The sequence below is a fragment of the Coregonus lavaretus genome (assembly GCF_964263955.1).
Source record: "Coregonus lavaretus genome assembly, chromosome: 34".
In the NCBI taxonomy this organism is placed as follows: domain Eukaryota; kingdom Metazoa; phylum Chordata; class Actinopteri; order Salmoniformes; family Salmonidae; genus Coregonus; species Coregonus lavaretus.
In genome coordinates, this window is record NC_140021.1 from 9,975,326 (window position 1) to 10,002,970 (window position 27,645).

The 27,645-nt window shown below is 37.2% G+C and overlaps 1 protein-coding gene across 1 annotated transcript in view; it reads left to right on the forward strand.

Annotated features, from left to right (window-relative positions):
* LOC311109265 (carboxypeptidase A6-like) overlaps positions 1-27,645 on the forward strand; it is a gene marked incomplete at both ends in the record, with an annotated part of 44,935 nt that overhangs the window by 15,767 nt on the left and 1,523 nt on the right. The window contains 2 exons of the mRNA XM_084152099.1: positions 939-1,063; positions 3,976-4,094. Coding sequence (XP_084008225.1) covers positions 939-1,063; positions 3,976-4,094 — 244 coding nt within the window. The remainder of the gene's footprint in view (positions 1-938; positions 1,064-3,975; positions 4,095-27,645) is intronic.

Consider the following 27,645-nt stretch of genomic DNA (forward strand, 5'->3'; position numbering starts at 1 on the left):
CTGGTTATTATCTTTATGTAAAACCTTGGAGAGCATCAATGGCTGGTCCAGGGTCGACATAGCTGTGTTTATTAGGCTGCTAATAGCTGGCTAATGGGTAGGTTATACCAGGTCAGGCTAGCGGTGCTATCTCTTGGCAGGAACTGAAAGGAGAGGCTTTGCTGGCTGCTAACCTTGGGTCAAACAGCAGGGTGTGGGATGTGGAAGGCAGAAGGATGGCTTGACTGGGCTGTTAATAGGGTCTTGTGGTGTGTGTGTCTGTGTAGTCATCAGCATTCCCTCATTCCCTTGACGCGCTCATCAAGCCCCAACCCATAGCATTGATCTAGACTTCAGGTCACAGTATGCTGTGGAGAACAGCCTTGAATGTTAAAGCTTTGCTATTGTCCATCTCCCCAGAAGTCCTGGGTTTGTTAGCAGGAGGAACTGTGGGTTCAGGAAGGGGAGCAAGGTTGTTTTGGTGGTGCATGAATGTCTCACCATGTCTTACAGACAATTTGTGTGTGTGTGTCCTTGGATCCCTATATCTAACTCTTTATTTCTCTCTCTCTCTCTCTCTCTCTCTCTCTCTCTCTCTCTCTCTCTCTCTCTGTCTGTCTCTGTCTCTCTTTCTCTCTCTCTTTCTCGCTCTCTCTCTCTCTCTCTCTCTTTCTTTCTTTCTTTCTCTCTCTCTCTCTCTCTCTCTCTCTCTCTCTCTCTCTCTCTCTCTCTCTCTCGCTCTCTCTCTGTCTCTGTCTCTGTCTCTCTCTCTCTCTCTCGCTCTTTCTCTCTCTCTCTCTCTCTCTCTCTCTCTCTCTCTCTCTCTCGCTCTTTCTCTCTCTCTCTCTCTCTCTCTCTCTCTCTCTCTCTCTCTCTCTCTCTCTCTCTCTCTCTCTCTCTCTCTCTCTCTCTCTCTCTCTCTCTCTCTCTCTCTCTCTCTCTCTCTCTCTCTCTCTCAGGTCGATCTATGGCAGCCCAACAGTGTCTCTCTGATCCGACACAATGCCACCGTGGACGTGCACGTGAGACGGAACAACACGCGAGGGCTACGGGCAGGCCTCCAGAAAGAACACATAGAATTTAAGTAAGGGCTTAGAGACTACTCCATATTTCACCCTGAACAGTAAAGAAAATTACCATAATACCACCAGAGCCATTCCTAGCCCGGTGCCTCACCACTCCCCCTGTCGCTAACCCATCCACCCCCACAGGAAGAGGAACATCTGTTCCCCAAAGGGTGTCGCGAGGTGCCTTTTCAAAGCACACACGCACACACACACACACAAACACACAAAACACACACACAAAACACGCACTCCAACCCTATTCGCTCTCAAAAGCAGCCCTTTCATCTTTTCTCCCCATCAATCATCACAATGATGGAGTTTATCAAAGCAGCCACAGCCAGAAATACTCCCATTGTCATCCCCATCCTCAGGGAATACTTTTTACTCCTCTCTCTCTCTCTCTCTTGCTCTCTCTCTCTCTCTCTCTCTCTCTCTCTCTCTCTCTCTCTCTCTCTCTCTCTCTCTCTCTCTCTCTCTCTCTCTCTCTCTCTCTCTCTCTCTCTCCACACACAAGGACAAGCTGTCTCCACACAAGGACAAGCTGTCTCTCTACACAAGCACAAGCTGTCTCTCCACACAAGCATAAGCTGTCTCCACACACAAGGACAAGCTGTCTCCACACAAGCACAAGCTGTCTCTCCACACAAGCACAAGCTGTCTCCACACACAAGCACAAGCTGTCTCTCTACACAAGGACAATCTGTCTCTCCACACAAGCACAAGCTGTCTCTCCACACAAGCACAAGCTGTCTCTCTACACAAGCACAAGCTGTCTCTCTACACAAGCACAAGCTGTCTCCACACAAGGACAATCTGTCTCTCCACACAAGCACAAGCTGTCTCTCCACACACAAGGACAAGCTGTCTCTCTACACAAGCACAAGCTGTCTCTCTACACAAGCACAAGCTGTCTCTCCACACAAGGACAAGCTGTCTCTCTACACAAGCACAAGCTGTCTCTCCACACAAGCATAAGCTGTCTCCACACACAAGGACAAGCTGTCTCCACACAAGCACAAGCTGTCTCTCCACACAAGCACAAGCTGTCTCCACACACAAGCACAAGCTGTCTCTCTACACAAGGACAAGCTGTCTCTCCACACAAGCACAAGCTGTCTCTCTACACAAGGACAATCTGTCTCTCCACACAAGCACAAGCTGTCTCTCCACACAAGCACAAGCTGTCTCTCTACACAAGCACAAGCTGTCTCTCTACACAAGCACAAGCTGTCCCCACACAAGGACAATCTGTCTCTCCACACAAGCACAAGCTGTCTCTCCACACACAAGGACAAGCTGTCTCTCTACACAAGCACAAGCTGTCTCTCTACACAAGCACAAGCTGTCTCTCCACACAAGGACAAGCTGTCTCTCCACACAAGCACAAGCTGTCTCTCTACACAAGCACAAGCTGTCTCTCTACACAAGCACAAGCTGTCTCTCCACACAAGGACAAGCTGTCTCTCTACACAAGCACAAGCTGTCTCTCTACACAAGGACAAGCTGTCTCTCTACACAAGGACAAGCTGTCTCTCTACACAAGGACAAGCTGTCTCTCCACACAAGCACAAGCTGTCTCTCCACACAAGGACAAGCTGTCTCTCTACACAAGCACAAGCTGTCTCTCTACACAAGGACAAGCTGTCTCTCTACACAAGGACAAGCTGTCTCTCCACACAAGCACAAGCTGTCTCTCCACACAAGCACAAGCTGTCTCTCTACACAAGCACAAGCTGTCTCCACACAAGGACAATCTGTCTCTCCACACAAGCACAAGCTGTCTCTCCACACACAAGGACAAGCTGTCTCTCTACACAAGCACAAGCTGTCTCTCTACACAAGCACAAGCTGTCTCTCCACACAAGGACAAGCTGTCTCTCTACACAAGCACAAGCTGTCTCTCCACACAAGCATAAGCTGTCTCCACACACAAGGACAAGCTGTCTCCACACAAGCACAAGCTGTCTCTCCACACAAGCACAAGCTGTCTCCACACACAAGCACAAGCTGTCTCTCTACACAAGGACAAGCTGTCTCTCCACACAAGCACAAGCTGTCTCTCTACACAAGGACAATCTGTCTCTCCACACAAGCACAAGCTGTCTCTCCACACAAGCACAAGCTGTCTCTCTACACAAGCACAAGCTGTCTCTCTACACAAGCACAAGCTGTCCCCACACAAGGACAATCTGTCTCTCCACACAAGCACAAGCTGTCTCTCCACACACAAGGACAAGCTGTCTCTCTACACAAGCACAAGCTGTCTCTCTACACAAGCACAAGCTGTCTCTCCACACAAGGACAAGCTGTCTCTCCACACAAGCACAAGCTGTCTCTCTACACAAGCACAAGCTGTCTCTCTACACAAGCACAAGCTGTCTCTCCACACAAGGACAAGCTGTCTCTCTACACAAGCACAAGCTGTCTCTCTACACAAGGACAAGCTGTCTCTCTACACAAGGACAAGCTGTCTCTCTACACAAGGACAAGCTGTCTCTCCACACAAGCACAAGCTGTCTCTCCACACAAGGACAAGCTGTCTCTCTACACAAGCACAAGCTGTCTCTCTACACAAGGACAAGCTGTCTCTCTACACAAGGACAAGCTGTCTCTCTACACAAGGACAAGCTGTCTCTCCACACAAGCACAAGCTGTCTCTCCACACACAAGGAAAAGCTGTCTCTCTACACAAGGACAAGCTCTCTCCACACAAGGGCAAAGTCACTGCTCTCTCTGCTTAGTTTTCTTACTTGAATAAGAAAAGTAATCTAGACTAAAATCAATCCCTAAACCCTCTTGTGCTTGCAGTTATCTTGAAACACTGAAGACATTTCTTGCAGTTATCCTGAAACACCAAGAACATTTCTTTTCAATAGAAACATTACCCTAAAACACTGTGCCCATCACACTGACGCTCCTCTCTCCACAGGGTGTTCATATCTAACCTTCAGAAGGAAATTGAAAAGCAGACGGGATATCGCTCTTCCCGCAAGAGGAGGTCTGAATCCCAATATGACTATGAGGTGTACCACTCTCTGGAGGAGGTAGGTGGGAGACACACACACACACACACACACACACACACACACACACACACACACACACACACACACACGCAAACACATCAATGCTCTATGATATACACTGCTCATACATTTACACAAAAGGCAGACCCTCGTATCAGCTGGTTTCAGTATTCAAGCATTTTTCATATCTTAGGTCTCTATTGTGATACATCTTGAACCTTTTGAAGTGGGCCAAAAACATCCCTTTACATTCACCATCTGTATGTAGTATGGCCATACAGTAGTGTACGTACCATTCTAGAGAGGGGAAATTACTTATGTTTCCATCACCTCCATCCAGGGCTGTTAGATTAAGGGTCTGTATAGTTCAGTTCAGTGTGTTAGTTTATGGGTCTGTATAGTTCAGTTCAGTGTGTTAGATTAAGGGTCTGTATAGTTCAGGTCAGTGTGTTAGATTAAGGGTCTGTATAGTTCGGTGTGTTAGATTCTGTATAGTTCAGTGTGTTATATTAAGGGTCTGTATAGTTCAGTTCAGTGTGTTAGATTAAGGGTCGGTAAAGCTCTGTTCAGTGTGTTAGATTAAGGGACTGTATAGTTCAGTGTGTTCGAATAAGGGTCTGTATAGTTCAGTTCAGTGTGTTAGATTAAGGGTCTGTATAGTTCAGTTCAGTGTGTTAGATTAAGGGTCTGTATAGTTCAGTTCAGTGTGTTAGATTAAGGGTCTGTATAGTTCATTTCAGTGTGTTAGATTAAGGGTCTGTATAGTTCAGTGTGTTAGATTAAGTGTCTGTATTTTTAAATTCAGTGTGTTAGATTAAAGGTCTGTATAGTTCAGTTCAGTGTGGTAGATTAAGGGTCTGTATAGTTCAGTGTGTTAGATTAAGTGTCTGTATTTTTAAGTTCAGTGTGTTAGATTAAAGGTCTGTATAGTTCAGTGTGTTAGATTAAGGGTCTGTTTAGTTCAGTTCAGTGTGTTAGTTTAAGGGTTTGTATAGTTCAGTTCAGTGTGTTATATTAAGGGTATGTATTGTTCAGTGTGTTAGATTAAGGGACTGTATAATTCAGTGTGTTAGATTAAGGGTCTTTATAGTTCATTGTGTTAGATTAAGGGACTATATTGTACAGTTCAGTGTGTTAGATTAAGGGTCTGTATAGTTCCGTTCAGTGTGTTATTTTAAGGGTCTGTATAGTTCAGTTCAGTGTGTTAGATTAAGGGTCTGTATAGTTAAGTGTGTTAAACTAAGGTTCTGTATAGTTCCATGTGTTAGATTAAGGGTCTGTATAGTTCAGTGTGTTAGATTAAGAGTCTGTATAGTTAAGTGTGTTAGATTAAGGGTCTGTATAGTTCAGTATGTTAGATTAAGGGTCTGTATAGTTCAGTGTGTTAGATTAAGGGTCTGTATAGTTCAGTGTGTTAGATTACGTGTATGTATAGTTCAGTTCAGTATGTTAGATTAAGGGTCTGTATAGTTCATTGTGTTAGATTAAGGGAATAAATTGTTCAGTTCAGTGTGTTAGATTAAGGGTCTGTATAGTTCAGTGTGTTAGATTAAGGGTCTTTATAATTCAGTTCAGTGTGTTAGATTAAGGGTCTGTATAGTTCAGTTCATTGTGTTAGATTAAGGGTCTGTATAGTTCAGTTCAGTGTGTTAGATTAAGGGTCTGTATAGTTCAGTTCAGTGTGTTATATTAAGGGTCTGTATAGTTCAGTGTGTTTGATTAAGGGTCTGTATAGTTCAGTTCAGTATGTTAGATTAATGGTCTGTATAGTTCATTGTGTTAGATTAAGGGACTAAATTGTTCAGTTCAGTGTGTTAGATTAAGGGTCTGTATAGTTCAGTGTGTTAGATTAAGGGTCTTTATAATTCAGTTCAGTGTGTTAGATTAAGGGTCTGTATAGTTCGGTGTGTTAGATTATGTATAGTTCAGTGTGTTATATTAAGGGTCTGTATATTTCAGTTCAGTGTGTTAGATTAAGGGTATGTAAAGCTCTGTTCAGTGTGTTAGATTAAGGGTCTGTATAGTTCAGTGCGTTAGATTAAGGGTCTGTATAGTTCAGTTCAGTGTGTTAGATTAAGGATCTGTATAGTTCAGTTCAATGTGTTAGATTAAGGGTCTGTATAGTTCGGTGTGTTAGATTCTGTATAGTTCAGTGTGTTATATTAAGGGTCTGTATAGTTTAGTTCAGTGTGTTAGATTAAGGGTCGGTAAAGCTCTGTTCAGTGTGTTAGATTAAGGGTCTGTATAGTTCAGTTCAGTGTGTTATATTGAGGGTCTGTATATTTCAGTTCAGTGTGTTAGATAAAAGGTTTGTATAGTTCAGTTCAGTGTGTTAGATTAAGGGTCTGTATAGTTCAGTTCAGTGTGTTAGATTAAGGGTCTGTATAGTTCAGTTCAGTGTGTTATATTAAGGGTCTGTGTAGTTCAGTGTGTTAGATTAAGGGACTGTATAATTCAGTGTGTTAGATTAAGGGTCTGTATAGTTCATTGTGTTAGATTAAGGGACTCTATTGTTCAGTTCAGTGTGTCAGATTAAGGGTCTGTATAGTTCATTGTGTTAGATTAAGGGACTAAATTGTTCAGTTCAGTGTGTTAGATTAAGGGTCTGTATAGTTCAGTTCAGTGTGTTAGATTAAGGGTCTGTATAGTTCAGTTCAGTGTGTTATTTTAAGGGTCTGTATTGTTCAGTGTGTTAGATTAAGGGTCTGTATAGTTCAATTCAGTGTGTTAGATTAAGGGTCTGTATAGGTCAGTGTGTTAGATTAAGGGTCTGTATAGTTCAGTTCAGTGTGTTATATTAAGGGTCTGTATAGTTCAATTCAGTGTGTTAGATTAAGGGTCTGTATAGTTCAGTTCAGTGTGTTAGATTAAAGGTCTGTATAGTTCAGTTCATTGTGTTATATTAAGGGTCTGTATAATTAATAATAATATGCCATTTAGCAGACGCTTTTATTCAAAGCGACTTACAGTCATGCGTGCATACATTTTTGTGTATGGGTGGTCCCGGGGATCGAACCCACTACCTTGGCGTTACAAGCGCCGTGCTCTACCAGTTGAGCTACAGGGGACCGTAGGTCTGTAATTCATTGTGTTAGATTAAGGGACTGTATAGTTCAGCTCAGTGTGTTAGATTAACGGTCTGTATAATTCAGTTCAGTGTGTTAGATTAAGGGTCTGTATAGTTCAGTTCATTGTGTTAGATTAAGGGTCTGTATAGTTCAGTTCAGTGTGTTAGATTAAGGGTCTGTATAGTTCAGTTCAGTGTGTTATATTAAGGGTCTGTATAGTTCAGTGTGTTAGATTAAGGGTCTGTATAGTTCAGTTCAGTATGTTAGATTAATGGTCTGTATAGTTCATTGTGTTAGATTAAGGGACTAAATTGTTCAGTTCAGTGTGTTAGATTAAGGGTCTGTATAGTTCAGTGTGTTAGATTAAGGGTCTTTATAATTCAGTTCAGTGTGTTAGATTAAGGGTCTGTATAGTTCGGTGTGTTAGATTATGTATAGTTCAGTGTGTTATATTAAGGGTCTGTATATTTCAGTTCAGTGTGTTAGATTAAGGGTATGTAAAGCTCTGTTCAGTGTGTTAGATTAAGGGTCTGTATAGTTCAGTGCGTTAGATTAAGGGTCTGTATAGTTCAGTTCAGTGTGTTAGATTAAAGGTCTGTATAGTCCAGTTCAGTGTGTTAGATTAAGGATCTGTATAGTTCAGTTCAATGTGTTAGATTAAGGGTCTTATAGTTCGGTGTGTTAGATTCTGTATAGTTCAGTGTGTTATATTAAGGGTCTGTATAGTTTAGTTCAGTGTGTTAGATTAAGGGTCGGTAAAGCTCTGTTCAGTGTGTTAGATTAAGGGTCTGTATAGTTCAGTTCAGTGTGTTATATTGAGGGTCTGTATATTTCAGTTCAGTGTGTTAGATAAAAGGTTTGTATAGTTCAGTTCAGTGTGTTAGATTAAGGGTCTGTATAGTTCAGTTCAGTGTGTTAGATTAAGGGTCTGTATAGTTCAGTTCAGTGTGTTATATTAAGGGTTTGTATAGTTCAGTTCAGTGTGTTATATTAAGGGTCGGTAAAGCTCTGTTCAGTGTGTTAGATTAAGGGTCTGTATAGTTCAGTTCAGTGTGTTATATTAAGGGTCTGTATAGTTCAGTGTGTTTGATTAAGTGTCTGTATAGTTCAGTTCAGTATGTTAGATTAATGGTCTGTATAGTTCATTGTGTTAGATTAAGGGACTAAATTGTTCAGTTCAGTGTGTTAGATTAAGGGTCTGTATAGTTCAGTGTGTTAGATTAAGGGTCTTTATAATTCAGTTCAGTGTGTTAGATTAAGGGTCTGTATAGTTCGGTGTGTTAGATTATGTATAGTTCAGTGTGTTATATTAAGGGTCTGTATATTTCAGTTCAGTGTGTTAGATTAAGGGTATGTAAAGCTCTGTTCAGTGTGTTAGATTAAGGGTCTGTATAGTTCAGTGCGTTAGATTAAGGGTCTGTATAGTTCAGTTCAGTGTGTTAGATTAAGGATCTGTATAGTTCAGTTCAATGTGTTAGATTAAGGGTCTGTATAGTTCGGTGTGTTAGATTCTGTATAGTTCAGTGTGTTATATTAAGGGTCTGTATAGTTTAGTTCAGTGTGTTAGATTAAGGGTCGGTAAAGCTCTGTTCAGTGTGTTAGATTAAGGGTCTGTATAGTTCAGTTCAGTGTGTTATATTGAGGGTCTGTATATTTCAGTTCAGTGTGTTAGATAAATGGTTTGTATAGTTCAGTTCAGTGTGTTAGATTAAGGGTCTGTATAGTTCAGTTCAGTGTGTTAGATTAAGGGTCTGTATAGTTCAGTTCAGTGTGTTATATTAAGGGTTTGTATAGTTCAGTTCAGTGTGTTATATTAAGGGTCTGTGTAGTTCAGTGTGTTAGATTAAGGGACTGTATAATTCAGTGTGTTAGATTAAGGGTCTGTATAGTTCATTGTGTTAGATTAAGGGACTCTATTGTTCAGTTCAGTGTGTCAGATTAAGGGTCTGTATAGTTCATTGTGTTAGATTAAGGGACTAAATTGTTCAGTTCAGTGTGTTAGATTAAGGGTCTGTATAGTTCAGTTCAGTGTGTTAGATTAAGGGTCTGTATAGTTCAGTTCAGTGTGTTATTTTAAGGGTCTGTATTGTTCAGTGTGTTAGATTAAGGGTCTGTATAGTTCAATTCAGTGTGTTAGATTAAGGGTCTGTATAGGTCAGTGTGTTAGATTAAGGGTCTGTATAGTTCAGTTCAGTGTGTTATATTAAGGGTCTGTATAGTTCAATTCAGTGTGTTAGATTAAGGGTCTGTATAGTTCAGTTCAGTGTGTTAGATTAAAGGTCTGTATAGTTCAGTTCAGTGTGTTATATTAAGGGTCTGTATAATTAATAATAATATGCCATTTAGCAGACACTTTTATCCAAAGCGACTTACAGTCATGCGTGCATACATTTTTGTGTGTGGGTGGTCCCGGGGATCGAACCCACTACGTTGACGTTACAAGCGCCGTGCTCTACCAGTTGAGCTACAGAGGACCGTAGGTCTGTAATTCATTGTGTTAGATTAAGGGACTGTATAGTTCAGCTCAGTGTGTTAGATTAACGGTCTGTATAATTCAGTTCAGTGTGTTAGATTAAGGGTCTGTATAGTTCAGTTCAGTGTGTTATATTAAGGGTCTGTATAGTTCAGTTAAGTGTGTTAGATTAAGGGTCTGTATAGTTCAGTTCAGTGTTTTAGATTGAGGGTGTGTATAGTTCAGTTCAGTGTGTTAGATTAAGGGTATTTATTTTTAAATTCAGTGTGTTAGATTAAGGGTCTGTATTGTTCAGTTCAGTGGGTTATAGTAAGGGTCTGTGTTGTTCAGTGTGTTAGATTAAGGGTCTGTATAGTTCAATTCAGTGTGTTAGATTAAGGGTCGGTAAAGCTCTGTTCAGTGTGTTAGATTAAGGGTCTGTATAGTTCAGTTCAGTGTGTTATATTGAGGGTCTGAATATTTCAGTTCAGCGTGTTTGATTAAGGGTCTGTATAGTTCAGTGTGTTAGATTAAGGGTCTTTATAATTCAGTTCAGTGTGTTAGATTAAGGGTCTGTATAGTTCGGTGTGTTAGATTATGTATAGTTCAGTGTGTTATATTAAGGGTCTGTATAGTTTAGTTCAGTGTGTTAGATTAAGGGTCGGTAAAGCTCTGTTCAGTGTGTTAGATTAAGGGTCTGTATAGTTCAGTTCAGTGTGTTATATTGAGGGTCTGTATATTTCAGTTCAGTGTGTTAGATAAAAGGTTTGTATAGTTCAGTTCAGTGTGTTAGATTAAGGGTCTGTATAGTTCAGTTCAGTGTGTTAGATTAAGGGTCTGTATAGTTCAGTTCAGTGTGTTATATTAAGGGTTTGTATAGTTCAGTTCAGTGTGTTATATTAAGGGTCTGTGTAGTTCAGTGTGTTAGATTAAGGGACTGTATAATTCAGTGTGTTAGATTAAGGGTCTGTATAGTTCATTGTGTTAGATTAAGGGACTCTATTGTTCAGTTCAGTGTGTCAGATTAAGGGTCTGTATAGTTCATTGTGTTAGATTAAGGGACTAAATTGTTCAGTTCAGTGTGTTAGATTAAGGGTCTGTATAGTTCAGTTCAGTGTGTTAGATTAAGGGTCTGTAAAGTTCAGTTCAGTGTGTTATTTTAAGGGTCTGTATTGTTCAGTGTGTTAGATTAAGGGTCTGTATAGTTCAATTCAGTGTGTTAGATTAAGGGTCTGTATAGGTCAGTGTGTTAGATTAAGGGTCTGTATAGTTCAGTTCAGTGTGTTATATTAAGGGTCTGTATAGTTCAATTCAGTGTGTTAGATTAAGGGTCTGTATAGTTCAGTTCAGTGTGTTAGATTAAAGGTCTGTATAGTTCAGTTCAGTGTGTTATATTAAGGGTCTGTATAATTAATAATAATATGCCATTTAGCAGACGCTTTTATCCAAAGCGACTTACAGTCATGCGTGCATACATTTTTGTGTATGGGTGGTCCCGGGGATCGAACCCACTACCTTGACGTTACAAGCGCCGTGCTCTACCAGTTGAGCTACAGAGGACCGTAGGTCTGTAATTCATTGTGTTAGATTAAGGGACTGTATAGTTCAGCTCAGTGTGTTAGATTAACGGTCTGTATAATTCAGTTCAGTGTGTTAGATTAAGGGTCTGTATAGTTCAGTTCAGTGTGTTATATTAAGGGTCTGTATAGTTCAGTTAAGTGTGTTAGATTAAGGGTCTGTATAGTTCAGTTCAGTGTTTTAGATTGAGGGTGTGTATAGTTCAGTTCAGTGTGTTAGATTAAGGGTATTTATTTTTAAATTCAGTGTGTTAGATTAAGGGTCTGTATTGTTCAGTTCAGTGGGTTATAGTAAGGGTCTGTGTTGTTCAGTGTGTTAGATTAAGGGTCTGTATAGTTCAATTCAGTGTGTTAGATTAAGGGTCGGTAAAGCTCTGTTCAGTGTGTTAGATTAAGGGTCTGTATAGTTCAGTTCAGTGTGTTATATTGAGGGTCTGAATATTTCAGTTCAGCGTGTTTGATTAAGGGTCTGTATAGTTCAGTTCAGTGTGTTAGATTAAGGGTCTCTATAGTTCAGTTCAGTGTGTTAAAGGGTCTGTATAGTTCAGTTCAGTGTATTAGATTTAGGGTCTGTATAGTTCAGTTCAGTGTGTTAGATTAAGGGTCTTTATAGTTCAATTCAGTGTGTTAGATTAAGGGTCTGTATAGTTCAGTTCAGTGTGTTATATTAAGGGTCTGTATAATTCATTGTGTTAGATTAAGGGACTGTACAGTTCAGTGTGTAAGATTAAGGGTCTGTATAGTTCAGCTCAGTGTGTTAGATTAACGGTCTGTAAAATTCAGTTCAGTGTGTTAGATTAAGGGTCTGTATAGTTGAGTTCAGTTTGTTATATTAAGGGTGTGTCTAGTTCAGTTCAGTGTGTTAGATTAAAGGTCTGTATAGTTCAGTTCAGTGTGTTATATTAAGGGTTTGTATAGTTCAATTCAGTGTGTTAGATTAAGGGTCTGTATAGTTCAGTTCAGTGTGTTAGATTAAGGGTCTGTATAGTTATGTGTGTTAGATTAAGGGTCTGTATAGTTCAGTGTGTTAGATTAACGGTCTGTATATTTCAGTTAAGTGTGTTAGATTAATGGTCTGTAAAATTCAGTTCAGTGTGTTAGAATAAGGGTCTGTATAGTTCAGTGTGTTAGATTAAGGGTCTGTAAAGTTCAGTTCAGTGTGTTAGATTATGGGTCTGTAGAGTTCAGTTCAGTGTGTTAGATTAAGGGTATTTATTTTTAAATTCAGTGTGTTAGATTAAGGGAATGTATTGTTCAGTTCTGTGTGTTAGATTAATGGTCTGTATAGCTCATTGTGTTAGATTAAGGGACTCTATTGTTCAGTTCAGTGTGTCAGATTAAGGGTCTGTATAGTTCATTGTGTTAGATTAAGGGACTAAATTGTTCAGTTCAGTGTGTTAGATTAAGGGTCTGTATAGTTCAGTTCAGTGTGTTAGATTAAGGGTCTGTATAGTTCAGTTCAGTGTGTTATTTTAAGGGTCTGTATTGTTCAGTGTGTTAGATTAAGGGTCTGTATAGTTCAATTCAGTGTGTTAGATTAAGGGTCTGTATAGGTCAGTGTGTTAGATTAAGGGTCTGTATAGTTCAGTTCAGTGTGTTATATTAAGGGTCTGTATAGTTCAATTCAGTGTGTTAGATTAAGGGTCTGTATAGTTCAGTTCAGTGTGTTAGATTAAAGGTCTGTATAGTTCAGTTCAGTGTGTTATATTAAGGGTCTGTATAATTAATAATAATAATATGCCATTTAGCAGACGCTTTTATCCAAAGCGACTTACAGTCATGCGTGCATACATTTTTGTGTATGGGTGGTCCCGGGGATCGAACCCACTACCTTGGCGTTACAAGCGCCGTGCTCTACCAGTTGAGCTACAGAGGACCGTAGGTCTGTAATTCATTGTGTTAGATTAAGGGACTGTATAGTTCAGCTCAGTGTGTTAGATTAACGGTCTGTATAATTCAGTTCAGTGTGTTAGATTAAGGGTCTGTATAGTTCAGTTCAGTGTGTTATATTAAGGGTCTGTATAGTTCAGTTAAGTGTGTTAGATTAAGGGACTGTATAATTCAGTGTGTTAGATTAAGGGTCTGTATAGTTCATTGTGTTAGATTAAGGGACTCTATTGTTCAGTTCAGTGTGTCAGATTAAGGGTCTGTATAGTTCATTGTGTTAGATTAAGGGACTAAATTGTTCAGTTCAGTGTGTTAGATTAAGGGTCTGTATAGTTCAGTTCAGTGTGTTATATTAAGGGTCTGTATAGTTCAGTTAAGTGTGTTAGATTAAGGGTCTGTATAGTTCAGTTCAGTGTTTTAGATTGAGGGTGTGTATAGTTCAGTTCAGTGTGTTAGATTAAGGGTATTTATTTTTAAATTCAGTGTGTTAGATTAAGGGTCTGTATTGTTCAGTTCAGTGGGTTATAGTAAGGGTCTGTGTTGTTCAGTGTGTTAGATTAAGGGTCTGTATAGTTCAATTCAGTGTGTTAGATTAAGGGTCGGTAAAGCTCTGTTCAGTGTGTTAGATTAAGGGTATGTATAGTTCAGTTCAGTGTGTTATATTGAGGGTCTGAATATTTCAGTTCAGCGTGTTTGATTAAGGGTCTGTATAGTTCAGTTCAGTGTGTTAGATTAAGGGTCTGTATAGTTCAGTTCAGTGTGTTAAAGGGTCTGTATAGTTCAGTTCAGTGTATTAGATTTAGGGTCTGTATAGTTCAGTTCAGTGTGTTAGATTAAGGGTCTTTATAGTTCAATTCAGTGTGTTAGATTAAGGGTCTGTATAGTTCAGTTCAGTGTGTTATATTAAGGGTCTGTATAATTCATTGTGTTAGATTAAGGGACTGTACAGTTCAGTGTGTAAGATTAAGGGTCTGTATAGTTCAGCTCAGTGTGTTAGATTAACGGTCTGTAAAATTCAGTTCAGTGTGTTAGATTAAGGGTCTGTATAGTTGAGTTCAGTTTGTTATATTAAGGGTGTGTCTAGTTCAGTTCAGTGTGTTAGATTAAAGGTCTGTATAGTTCAGTTCAGTGTGTTATATTAAGGGTTTGTATAGTTCAATTCAGTGTGTTAGATTAAGGGTCTGTATAGTTCAGTTCAGTGTGTTAGATTAAGGGTCTGTATAGTTATGTGTGTTAGATTAAGGGTCTGTATAGTTCAGTGTGTTAGATTAACGGTCTGTATATTTCAGTTAAGTGTGTTAGATTAATGGTCTGTAAAATTCAGTTCAGTGTGTTAGAATAAGGGTCTGTATAGTTCAGTGTGTTAGATTAAGGGTCTGTAAAGTTCAGTTCAGTGTGTTAGATTATGGGTCTGTAGAGTTCAGTTCAGTGTGTTAGATTAAGGGTATTTATTTTTAAATTCATTGTGTTAGATTAAGGGAATGTATTGTTCAGTTCTGTGTGTTAGATTAATGGTCTGTATAGCTCATTGTGTTAGATTAAGGGACTCTATTGTTCAGTTCAGTGTGTCAGATTAAGGGTCTGTATAGTTCATTGTGTTAGATTAAGGGACTAAATTGTTCAGTTCAGTGTGTTAGATTAAGGGTCTGTATAGTTCAGTTCAGTGTGTTAGATTAAGGGTCTGTTTAGTTCAGTTCAGTGTGTTATTTTAAGGGTCTGTATACTTCAGTTCAGTGTCTTAGATTAAGGGTCTGTATACTTCATTTCATTGTATTAGATTGAGGGTCTGTATAGTTCAGTTCAGTGTGTTAGATTAAGGGTATTTATTTTTAAATGCAGTGTGTTAGATTAAGGGTCTGTACAGTTCAGTTCAGTTAGACATATTAAGGGTCTGTATAGTTCAGTACAGTGTGTTAGATTAAGGGTCTGTATAGTTCAGTGTGTTAGATTAAGGGTCTGTATAGTTCAGTTCAGTGTGTTATATTAAGGGTCTGCATAGTTCAGTTCAGTGTGTTAGATTACGGGTCTGTATAGTTCAGTACAGTGTGTTAGATTAAGGGTCTGTATATTTCAGTTAAGTGTGTTAGATTAATGGTCTGTAAAATTCAGTTCAGTGTGTTAGATTAAGGGTCTGTATAGTTCAGTGTGTTAGATTAAGGGTCTGTAAAGTTCAGTTCAGTGTGTTAGATTAAGGGTCTGTATAGTTCAGTTCAGTGTGTTAGATTAAAGGTCTGTATAGTTCAGTTCTGTGTGTTAGATTAAGGGTTTGTATAATTTAGTTCAGTGTGTTAGATTAAGGGTATTTATTTTTAAAATCAGTGTGTTAGATTATGGGTCTGTATTGTTCAGTTCAGTCTGTTAGATTAATGGTCTGTATAGTTCAGTGTGTTAGATTAAGGGTCTGTATAGTTCAGTTCAGTGTGTTATTTTAAGGGTCTGTATAGTTCAGTGTGTTAGATTAAGGGTCTGTATAGTTCAGTTCAGTGTGTTAGATTAAGCGTCTGTATAGTTCAGTTCATTGTGTTATATTAAGGGTCTGTATAGTTCAGTTCAGTGTATTAGATTGAGGGTCTGTATAGTTCAGTTCAGTGTGTTAGATTAAGGGTCTGTATAGTTCAGTTCAGTGTATTAGATTAAGGGTCTGTAGAGTTCAGTTCAGTGTGTTAGATTAAGGGTATTTATTTTTAAATTCAGTGTGTTAGATTAAGGGAATGTATTGTTCAGTTCTGTGTGTTAGATTAATGGTCTGTATCGCTCAGTGTGTTATATTAAGGGTCTGTATATTTCAGTTCAGTGTGTTAGATTAAAGGTCTGTATAGTTCAGTTCAGTATGTTAGATTAAGGGTTTGTATAGTTCAGTTCAGTGTGTTAGATTAAGCGTCTGTATAGTTCAGTTCATTGTGTTATATTAAGGGTCTGTGTAGTTCAGTGTGTTAGATTAAGGGTCTGTTTAGTTCAGTTCAGTGTGTTAGATGAAGGGTCTGTATAATTCAGTTCAGTGTGTTAGATTAAGGGTCTGTATAGTTCAGTTCAGTGTGTTAGATTTAGGGTCTGTATAGTTCAGTTCAGTGTGTTATATTAAGGGTCTGTATAGTTCAGTTCATTGTGTTATATTAAGGGTCTGTATAGTTCAGTTCAGTGTGTTAGATTAAGGGTCTGTATAGTTAAATTCAGTGTGTTAGATTAAGGGTTTGTATAGTTCAGTTCAGTGTGTTAGATTAAGGGTCTGTATAGTTCAGTTCAGTGTATTAGATTGAGGGTCTGTATAGTTCAGTTCAGTGTGTTAGATTAAGGGTATTTATTTTTAAAATCAGTGTGTTAGATTAAGGGTCTGTATTGTTCAATTCAGTGTATTAGATTAATGGTCTGTATAGTTCATTGTGTTAGATGAAGGGACTAAATTGTTCAGTTCAGTTTGTTAGATTAAAGGTCTGATTAGTTCAGTGTGTTAGATTAAGGGTCTGTATAGTTCAGTTCAGTGTGTTATATTAAGGGTCTGTATAGTTCAGTACAATGTGTTAGATTAAGGGTCAACATAGTTCAGTGCAGTGTGTTAGATTAAGGGTCTGTATAGTTCAGTTCAGTGTGTTAGATTAAGGGTCTGTATAGTTCAGTGTGTTAGATTAAGGGTCTGTATAGTTCAGTTCAGTGTGTTATATTAAGAGTCTGTATAGTTCAGCTCAGTGTGTTTGATTAAGGGTCTGTATAGTTCAGTTCAGTGTGTTATTTTAAGGGTCTGTATAGTTCAGTTCAGTGTGTTAGATTACGGGTCTGTATAGTTCAGTACAGTGTGTTAGATTAAGGGTCTGTATATATCAGTTAAGTGTGTTAGATTAAGGGTCTGTATAGTTCAGTTCAGTGTGTTATTTTAAGGGTCTGTATTGTTCAGTGTGTTAGATTAAGGGTCTGTATAGTTCAATTCAGTGTGTTAGATTAAGGGTCTGTATAGTTCAATTCAGTGTGTTAGATTAAGGGTCTGTATAGTTCAGTGTGTTATATTAAGGTTCTGTATAGTTCAATTCAGTGTGTTATTTTAAGGGTCTGTATACTTCAGTTCAGTGTCTTAGATTAAGGGTCTGTATACTTCAGTTCATTGTATTAGATTGAGGGTCTGTATAGTTCAGTTCAGTGTGTTAGATTAAGGGTATTTATTTTTAAATGCAGTGTGTTAGATTAAGGGTCTGTACAGTTCAGTGTGTTAGATTAAGGGTCTGTAAAGTTCAGTTCAGTGTGTTAGATTAAGGGTCTGTATAGTTCAGTTCAGTGTGTTAGATTAAAGGTCTGTATAGTTCAGTTCTGTGTGTTAGATTAAGGGTTTGTATAATTTAGTTCAGTGTGTTAGATTAAGGGTATTTATTTTTAAATTCAGTGTGTTAGATTAAGGGAATGTATTGTTCAGTTCTGTGTGTTAGATTAATGGTCTGTATAGCTCAGTGTGTTATATTAAGGGTCTGTATATTTCAGTTCAGTGTGTTAGATTAAAGGTCTGTATAGTTCAGTTCAGTGTGTTAGATTAAGGGTTTGTATAGTTCAGTTCAGTGTGTTAGATTAAGCGTCTGTATAGTTCAGTTCATTGTGTTATATTAAGGATCTGTGTAGTTCAGTGTGTTAGATTGAGGGTCTGTTTAGTTCAGTTCAGTGTGTTAGATGAAGGGTATGTATAGTTCAGTTCAGTGTGTTAGATTAAGGGTCTGTATTCTTCAGTTCAGTGTGTTAGATTTAGGGTCTGTATAGTTCAGTTCAATGTGTTATATTAAGTGTCTGTATAGTTCAGTTCATTGTGTTATATTAAGGGTCTGTATAGTTCAGTTCAGTGTGTTAGATTAAGGGTCTGTATAGTTCAGTTTACGGTGATAGATTAAGGGTCTGTATAGTTCAGTTCATTGTATTAGATTGAGGGTCTGTATAGTTCAGTTCAGTGTGTTAGATTAAGGGTATTTATTTTTAAATGCAGTGTGTTAGATTAAGGGTCTGTACAGTTCAGTTCAGTTAGACATATTAAGGGTCTGTATAGTTCAGTACAGTGTGTTAGATTAAGGGTCTGTATAGTTCATTGTGTTAGATTAAGGGACTCTATTGTTCAGTTCAGTGTGTCAGATTAAGGGTCTGTATAGTTCATTGTGTTAGATTAAGGGACTAAATTGTTCAGTTCAGTGTGTTAGATTAAGGGTCTGTATAGTTCAGTTCAGTGTGTTAGATTAAGGGTCTGTTTAGTTCAGTTCAGTGTGTTATTTTAAGGGTCTGTATACTTCAGTTCTGTGTGTTAGATTAAGGGTTTGTATAATTTAGTTCATTGTATTAGATTGAGGGTCTGTATAGTTCAGTTCAGTGTGTTAGATTAAGGGTATTTATTTTTAAATGCAGTGTGTTAGATTAAGGGTCTGTACAGTTCAGTTCAGTTAGACATATTAAGGGTCTGTATAGTTCAGTACAGTGTGTTAGATTAAGGGTCTGTATAGTTCAGTGTGTTAGATTAAGGGTCTGTATAGTTCAGTTCAGTGTGTTATATTAAGGGTCTGCATAGTTCAGTTCAGTGTGTTAGATTACGGGTCTGTATAGTTCAGTACAGTGTGTTAGATTAAGGGTCTGTATATTTCAGTTAAGTGTGTTAGATTAATGGTCTGTAAAATTCAGTTCAGTGTGTTAGATTAAGGGTCTGTATAGTTCAGTGTGTTAGATTAAGGGTCTGTAAAGTTCAGTTCAGTGTGTTAGATTAAGGGTCTGTATAGTTCAGTTCAGTGTGTTAGATTAAAGGTCTGTATAGTTCAGTTCTGTGTGTTAGATTAAGGGTTTGTATAATTTAGTTCAGTGTGTTAGATTAAGGGTATTTATTTTTAAAATCAGTGTGTTAGATTATGGGTCTGTATTGTTCAGTTCAGTCTGTTAGATTAATGGTCTGTATAGTTCAGTGTGTTAGATTAAGGGTCTGTATAGTTCAGTTCAGTGTGTTATTTTAAGGGTCTGTATAGTTCAGTGTGTTAGATTAAGGGTCTGTATAGTTCAGTTCAGTGTGTTAGATTAAGCGTCTGTATAGTTCAGTTCATTGTGTTATATTAAGGGTCTGTATAGTTCAGTTCAGTGTATTAGATTGAGGGTCTGTATAGTTCAGTTCAGTGTGTTAGATTAAGGGTCTGTATAGTTCAGTTCAGTGTATTAGATTAAGGGTCTGTAGAGTTCAGTTCAGTGTGTTAGATTAAGGGTATTTATTTTTAAATTCAGTGTGTTAGATTAAGGGAATGTATTGTTCAGTTCTGTGTGTTAGATTAATGGTCTGTATAGCTCAGTGTGTTATATTAAGGGTCTGTATATTTCAGTTCAGTGTGTTAGATTAAAGGTCTGTATAGTTCAGTTCAGTATGTTAGATTAAGGGTTTGTATAGTTCAGTTCAGTGTGTTAGATTAAGCGTCTGTATAGTTCAGTTCATTGTGTTATATTAAGGGTCTGTGTAGTTCAGTGTGTTAGATTAAGGGTCTGTTTAGTTCAGTTCAGTGTGTTAGATGAAGGGTCTGTATAATTCAGTTCAGTGTGTTAGATTAAGGGTCTGTATAGTTCAGTTCAGTGTGTTAGATTTAGGGTCTGTATAGTTCAGTTCAGTGTGTTATATTAAGGGTCTGTATAGTTCAGTTCATTGTGTTATATTAAGGGTCTGTATAGTTCAGTTCAGTGTGTTAGATTAAGGGTCTGTATAGTTAAATTCAGTGTGTTAGATTAAGGGTTTGTATAGTTCAGTTCAGTGTGTTAGATTAAGGGTCTGTATAGTTCAGTTCAGTGTATTAGATTGAGGGTCTGTATAGTTCAGTTCAGTGTGTTAGATTAAGGGTATTTATTTTTAAAATCAGTGTGTTAGATTAAGGGTCTGTATTGTTCAATTCAGTGTATTAGATTAATGGTCTGTATAGTTCATTGTGTTAGATGAAGGGACTAAATTGTTCAGTTCAGTTTGTTAGATTAAAGGTCTGATTAGTTCAGTGTGTTAGATTAAGGGTCTGTATAGTTCAGTTCAGTGTGTTATATTAAGGGTCTGTATAGTTCAGTACAATGTGTTAGATTAAGGGTCAACATAGTTCAGTGCAGTGTGTTAGATTAAGGGTCTGTATAGTTCAGTTCAGTGTGTTAGATTAAGGGTCTGTATAGTTCAGTGTGTTAGATTAAGGGTCTGTATAGTTCAGTTCAGTGTGTTATATTAAGAGTCTGTATAGTTCAGCTCAGTGTGTTTGATTAAGGGTCTGTATAGTTCAGTTCAGTGTGTTATTTTAAGGGTCTGTATAGTTCAGTTCAGTGTGTTAGATTACGGGTCTGTATAGTTCAGTACAGTGTGTTAGATTAAGGGTCTGTATATATCAGTTAAGTGTGTTAGATTAAGGGTCTGTATAGTTCAGTTCAGTGTGTTATTTTAAGGGTCTGTATTGTTCAGTGTGTTAGATTAAGGGTCTGTATAGTTCAATTCAGTGTGTTAGATTAAGGGTCTGTATAGTTCAATTCAGTGTGTTAGATTAAGGGTCTGTATAGTTCAGTGTGTTATATTAAGGTTCTGTATAGTTCAATTCAGTGTGTTATTTTAAGGGTCTGTATACTTCAGTTCAGTGTCTTAGATTAAGGGTCTGTATACTTCAGTTCATTGTATTAGATTGAGGGTCTGTATAGTTCAGTTCAGTGTGTTAGATTAAGGGTATTTATTTTTAAATGCAGTGTGTTAGATTAAGGGTCTGTACAGTTCAGTGTGTTAGATTAAGGGTCTGTAAAGTTCAGTTCAGTGTGTTAGATTAAGGGTCTGTATAGTTCAGTTCAGTGTGTTAGATTAAAGGTCTGTATAGTTCAGTTCTGTGTGTTAGATTAAGGGTTTGTATAATTTAGTTCAGTGTGTTAGATTAAGGGTATTTATTTTTAAATTCAGTGTGTTAGATTAAGGGAATGTATTGTTCAGTTCTGTGTGTTAGATTAATGGTCTGTATAGCTCAGTGTGTTATATTAAGGGTCTGTATATTTCAGTTCAGTGTGTTAGATTAAAGGTCTGTATAGTTCAGTTCAGTGTGTTAGATTAAGGGTTTGTATAGTTCAGTTCAGTGTGTTAGATTAAGCGTCTGTATAGTTCAGTTCATTGTGTTATATTAAGGATCTGTGTAGTTCAGTGTGTTAGATTGAGGGTCTGTTTAGTTCAGTTCAGTGTGTTAGATGAAGGGTATGTATAGTTCAGTTCAGTGTGTTAGATTAAGGGTCTGTATTCTTCAGTTCAGTGTGTTAGATTTAGGGTCTGTATAGTTCAGTTCAATGTGTTATATTAAGTGTCTGTATAGTTCAGTTCATTGTGTTATATTAAGGGTCTGTATAGTTCAGTTCAGTGTGTTAGATTAAGGGTCTGTATAGTTCAGTTTACGGTGATAGATTAAGGGTCTGTATAGTTCAGTTCAGTGTGTTAGATTAAGGGTCTGTTTAGTTCAGTTCAGTGTGTTAGTTTAAGGGTTTTTATAGTTCAGTACAATGTGTTAGATTAATGGTCTGTATAGTTCAGTGTGTTAGATTAAGGGTCTGTATAGTTCAGTTCAGTGTGTTATTTTAAGGGTCTGTATAGTTCAGTGTGTTAGATTAAGGGTCTGTATAGTTCAGTTCAGTGTCTTATATTAAGGGTCTGTATAGTTCAGTCCAGTGTGTTAGATTAAGGGTCTGTATAGTTCAGTTCAGTGTATTAGATTGAGGGTCTGTATAGTTCAGTTCAGTGTGTTAGATTAAGGGTCTGTAGAGTTCAGTTCAGTGTGTTAGATTAAGGGTATTTATTTTTAAATTCAGTGTGTTAGATTAAGGGAATGTATTGTTCAGTTCTGTGTGTTACATTAATGGTCTGTATAGCTCAGTGTGTTATATTAAGGGTCTGTATATTTCAGTTCAGTGTGTTAGATTAAAGGTCTGTATAGTTCAGTTCAGTGTGTTAGATTAAGGGTTTGTATAGTTCAGTTCAGTGTGTTAGATTAAGCGTCTGTATAGTTCAGTTCATTGTGTTATATTAAGGGTCTGTGTAGTTCAGTGTGTTAGATTAAGGGTCTGTTTAGTTCAGTTCAGTGTGTTAGATGAAGGGTCTGTATAATTCAGTTCAGTGTGTTAGATTAAGGGTCTGTATAGTTCAGTTCAGTGTGTTAGATTTAGGGTCTGTATAGTTCAGTTCAGTGTGTTATATTAAGGGTCTGTATAGTTCAGTTCATTGTGTTATATTAAGGGTCTGTATAGTTCAGTTCAGTGTGTTAGATTTAGGGTCTGTATAGTTCAGTTCAGTGTGTTATATTAAGGGTCTGTATAGTTCAGTTCATTGTGTTATATTAAGGGTCTGTATTGTTCAGTTCAGTGTAATAGATTAATGGTCTGTATAGTTCATTGTGTTAGATTAAGGGACTAAATTGTTCAGTTCAGTGTGTTAGATTAAGGTTCTGATTAGTTCAGTGTGTTAGATTAAGGGTCTGTATAGTTCAGTTCAGTGTGTTATATTAAGGGTCTGTATAGTTCAGTACAATGTGTTAGATTAAGGGTCAACATAGTTCAGTGCAGTGTGTTAGATTAAGGGTCTGTATAATTCAGTTCAGTGTGTTAGATTAAAGGTCTGTATAGTTCAGTTCTGTGTGTTAGATTAAGGATCTGTAAAGTTCAGTTCAGTGTGTTAGATTAAGGGTCTGTATAGTTCAGTTCAGTGTGTTAGATTAAAGGTCTGTATAGTTCAGTTCTGTGTGTTAGATTAAGGGTTTGTATAGTTCATTGTGTTAGATTAAGGGACTAAATTGTTCAGTTCAGTGTGTTAGATTAATGGTCTGTATAGTTCAGTGTGTTAGATTAAGGGTCTGTATAGTTCAGTTCAGTGTGTTAGATTAAGGGTCTGTATAGTTCAGTTCAGTGTGTTTGATTAAGGGTCTGTATAGTTCAGTTCAGTGTGTTATGTTAAGGGTCTGTATAGTTCAGTTCAGTGTGTTAGATTAAGGGTCTGTATAGTTAAATTCAGTGTGTTAGATTAAGGGTTTGTATAGTTCAGTTCAGTGTATTAGATTGAGGGTCTGTATAGTTCAGTTCAGTGTGTTAGATTAAGGGTATTTATTTTTAAAATCAGTGTGTTAGATTAAGGGTCTGTATTGTTCAGTTCAGTCTGTTAGATTAATGGTCTGTATAGTTCAGTATGTTAGATTAAGGGTCTGTATAGTTCAGTTCAGTGTGTTATTTTAAGGGTCTGTATAGTTCAGTGTGTTAGATTAAGGGTCTGTATAGTTCAGTTCAGTGTCTTATATTAAGGGTCTGTATAGTTCAGTCCAGTGTGTTAGATTAAGGGTCTGTATAGTTCAGTTCAGTGTATTAGATTGAGGGTCTGTATAGTTCAGTTCAGTGTGTTAGATGAAGGGTCTGTATAGTTCAGTTCAGTGTGTTAGATTTAGGGTCTGTATAGTTCAGTTCAGTGTGTTATATTAAGGGTCTGTATAGTTCAGTTCATTGTGTTATATTAAGGGTCTGTATAGTTCAGTTCAGTGTGTTAGATTAAGGGTCTGTATAGTTCAGTTTACGGTGATAGATTAAGGGTCTGTATAGTTCAGTTCAGTGTGTTAGATTAAGGGTCTGTTTAGTTCAGTTCAGTGTGTTAGTTTAAGGGTTTTTATAGTTCAGTTCAGTGTGTTATATTAAGGGTCTGTATAGTTCATTGTTTTAGATTAAGGGACTGTATTGTTCAGTTCAGTGTGTTAGATTAATGGTCTGTATAGTTCATTGTGTTAGATTAAGGGACTAAATTGTTCAGTTCAGTGTGTTAGATTAAGGTTCTGATTAGTTCAGTGTGTTAGATTAAGGGTCTGTATAGTTCAGTTCAGTGTGTTATATTAAGGGTCTGTATAGTTCAGTACAATGTGTTAGATTAAGGGTCAACATAGTTCAGTGCAGTGTGTTAGATTAAGGGTCTGTATAATTCAGTTCAGTGTGTTAGATTAAGGGTCTGTTTAGTTCAGTTCAGTGTGTTAGTTTAAGGGTTTTTATAGTTCAGTTCAGTGTGTTAGATTAAGGGTCTGTATTGTTCAGTGTGTTAGATTAAGGGTCTGTATAGTTCATTGTTTTAGATTAAGGGACTGTATTGTTCAGTTCAGTGTGTTAGATTAAGGGTCTGTATAGTTCATTGTGTTAGATTAAGGGACTAAATTGTTCAGTTCAGTGTGTTAGATTAATGGTCTGTATAGTTCAGTGTGTTAGATTAAGGGTCTGTATAGTTCAGTTCAGTGTGTTAGATTAAGGGTCTGTATAGTTCAGTTCAGTGTGTTTGATTAAGGGTCTGTATAGTTCAGTTCAGTGTGTTATATTAAGGGTCTGTATAGTTCAGTTCAGTGTGTTAGATTAAGGGTCTGTATAGTTAAATTCAGTGTGTTAGATTAAGGGTTTGTATAGTTCAGTTCAGTGTGTTAGATTAAGGGTCTGTATAGTTCAGTTCAGTGTATTAGATTGAGGGTCTGTATATTTCAGTTCAGTGTGTTAGATTAATGGTCTGTATAGTTCATTGTGTTAGATGAAGGGACTAAATTGTTCAGTTCAGTTTGTTAGATTAAAGGTCTGATTAGTTCAGTGTGTTAGATTAAGGGTCTGTATAGTTCAGTTCAGTGTGTTATATTAAGTGTCTGTATAGTTCAGTACAATGTGTTAGATTAAGGGTCAACATAGTTCAGTGCAGTGTGTTAGATTAAGGGTCTGTATAGTTCAGTTCAGTGTGTTAGATTAAGGGTCTGTATAGTTCAGTGTGTTAGATTTAGGGTCTGTATAGTTCAGTTCAGTGTGTTATATTAAGGGTCTGTATATTTCAGTTCAGTGTGTTTGATTAAGGGTCTGTATAGTTCAGTTCAGTGTGTTATATTAAGGGTCTGTATAGTTCAGTTCAGTGTGTTATATTAAGGGTCTGTATAGTTCAATTCAGTGTGTTAGATTAAGGGTCTGTATAGTTCAATTCAGTGTGTTAGATTAAGGGTCTGTATAGTTCAGTGTGTTATATTAAGGTTCGGTATAGTTCAATTCAGTGTGTTATATTACGGGTCTGTATAGTTCAGTTCAGTGTCTTAGATTAAGGGTCTGTATACTTCAGTTCATTGTATTAGATTGACGGTCTGTATAGTTCAGTTCAGTGTGTTAGATTAAGGGTATTTATTTTTAAATGCAGTGTGTTAGATTAAGGGTCTGTACAGTTCAGTTCAGTGTGACATATTAAGGGTCTGTATAGTTCAGTACAGTGTGTTAGATTAAGGGTCTGTATAGTTCAGTTCAGTGTGTTAGATTAAGGGTCTGTATAGTTCAGTTCAGTGTGTTATATTAAGGGTCTGCATAGTTCAGTTCAGTGTGTTAGATTACGGGTCTGTATAGTTCAGTACAGTGTGTTAGATTAAGGGTCTGTATATTTCAGTTAAGTGTGTTAGATTAATGGTCTGTAAAATTCAGTTCAGTGTGTTAGATTAAGGGTCTGTAAAGTTCAGTGTGTTAGATTAAGGGTCTGTAAAGTTCAGTTCAGTGTGTTAGATTAAGGGTCTGTATAGTTCAGTTCAGTGTGTTAGATTAAAGGTCTGTATAGTTCAGTTCTGTGTGTTAGATTAAGGGTTTGTATAATTTAGTTCAGTGTGTTAGATTAAGGGTATTTATTTTTAAATTCATTGTGTTAGATTAAGGGAATGTATTGTTCAGTTCTGTGTGTTAGATTAATGGTCTGTATAGCTCAGTGTGTTATATTAAGGGTCTGTAAATTTCAGTTCAGTGTGTTAGATTAAAGGTCTGTATAGTTCAGTTCAGTGTGTTAGATTAAGGGTTTGTATAGTTCAGTTCAGTGTGTTAGATTAAGCGTCTGTATAGTTCAGTTCATTGTGTTATATTAAGGGTCTGTGTAGTTCAGTGTGTTAGATTAAGGGTCTGTTTAGTTCAGTTCAGTGTGTTAGATTAGTGGTCTGTATAGTTCAGTGTGTTAGATTAAGGGTCTCTATTCTTCAGTTCAGTGTGTTAGATTTAGGGTCTGTATAGTTCAGTTCAGTGTGTTATATTAAGTGTTTGTATAGTTCAGTTCATTGTGTTATATTAAGGGTCTGTATAGTTCAGTTCAGTGTGTTAGATTAAGGGTCTGTATAGTTCAGTTTACGGTGATAGATTAAGGGTCTGTATAGTTCAGTTCAGTGTGTTAGATTAAGGGTCTGTTTAGTTCAGTTCAGTGTGTTAGTTTAAGGGTTTTTATAGTTCAGTTCAGTGTGTTATATTAAGGGTCTGTATAGTTCATTGTTTTAGATTAAGGGACTGTATTGTTCAGTTCAGTGTGTTAGATTAATGGTCTGTATAGTTCATTGTGTTAGATTGAGGGACTAAATTGTTCATTTCAGTGTGTTAGATTAAGGTTCTGATTAGTTCAGTGTGTTAGATTAAGGGTCTGTATAGTTCAGTTCAGTGTGTTATATTAAGGGTCTTTATAGTTCAGTACAATGTGTTAGATTAAGGGTCAACATAGTTCAGTGCAGTGTGTTAGATTAAGGGTCTGTATAATTCAGTTCAGTGTGTTAGATTAAGGGTCTGTTTAGTTCAGTTCAGTGTGTTAGTTTAAAGGTTTTTATAGTTCAGTTCAGTGTGTTAGATTAAGGGTCTGTATAGTTCATTGTTATAGATTAAGGGACTGTATTGTTCAGTTCAGTGTGTTAGATTAAGGGTCTGTATAGTTCATTGTGTTAGATTAAGGGACTAAATTGTTCAGTTCAGTGTGTTAGATTAATGGTCTGTATAGTTCAGTGTGTTAGATTAAGGGTCTGTATAGTTCAGTTCAGTGTGTTTGATTAAGGGTCTGTATAGTTCAGTTCAGTGTGTTATATTAAGGGTCTGTATAGTTCAGTTCAGTGTGTTAGATTAAGGGTCTGTATAGTTAAATTCAGTGTGTTAGATTAAGGGTTTGTATAGTTCAGTTCAGTGTATTAGATTGAGGGTCTGTATAGTTCAGTTCAGTGTGTTAGATTAAGGGTATTTATTTTTAAAATCAGTGTGTTAGATTAAGGGTCTGTATTGTTCAGTTCAGTCTGTTAGATTAATGGTCTGTATAGTTCAGTGTGTTAGATTAAGGGTCTGTATAGTTCAGTTCAGTGTGTTATATTAAGGGTCTGTATAGTTCAGTTCAGTGTGTTAGATTAAGGGTCTGTATAGTTCAGTTCAGTGTATTAGATTGAGGGTCTGTATAGTTCAGTTCAGTGTGTTAGATTAAGGGTATTTATTTTTAAATTCATTGTGTTATATTAAGGGTCTTTATAGTTCAGTTCAGTGTGTTAGATTAAGGGTCTGTATAGTTCAGTTTACGGTGATAGATTAAGGGTCTGTATAGTTCAGTTCAGTGTGTTAGATTAAGGGTCTGTTTAGTTCAGTTCAGTGTGTTAGTTTAAGGGTTTTTATAGTTCAGTTCAGTGTGTTATATTAAGGGTCTGTATAGTTCATTGTTTTAGATTAAGGGACTGTATTGTTCAGTTCAGTGTGTTAGATTAATGGTCTGTATAGTTCATTGTGTTAGATTGAGGGACTAAATTGTTCATTTCAGTGTGTTAGATTAAGGTTCTGATTAGTTCAGTGTGTTAGATTAAGGGTCTG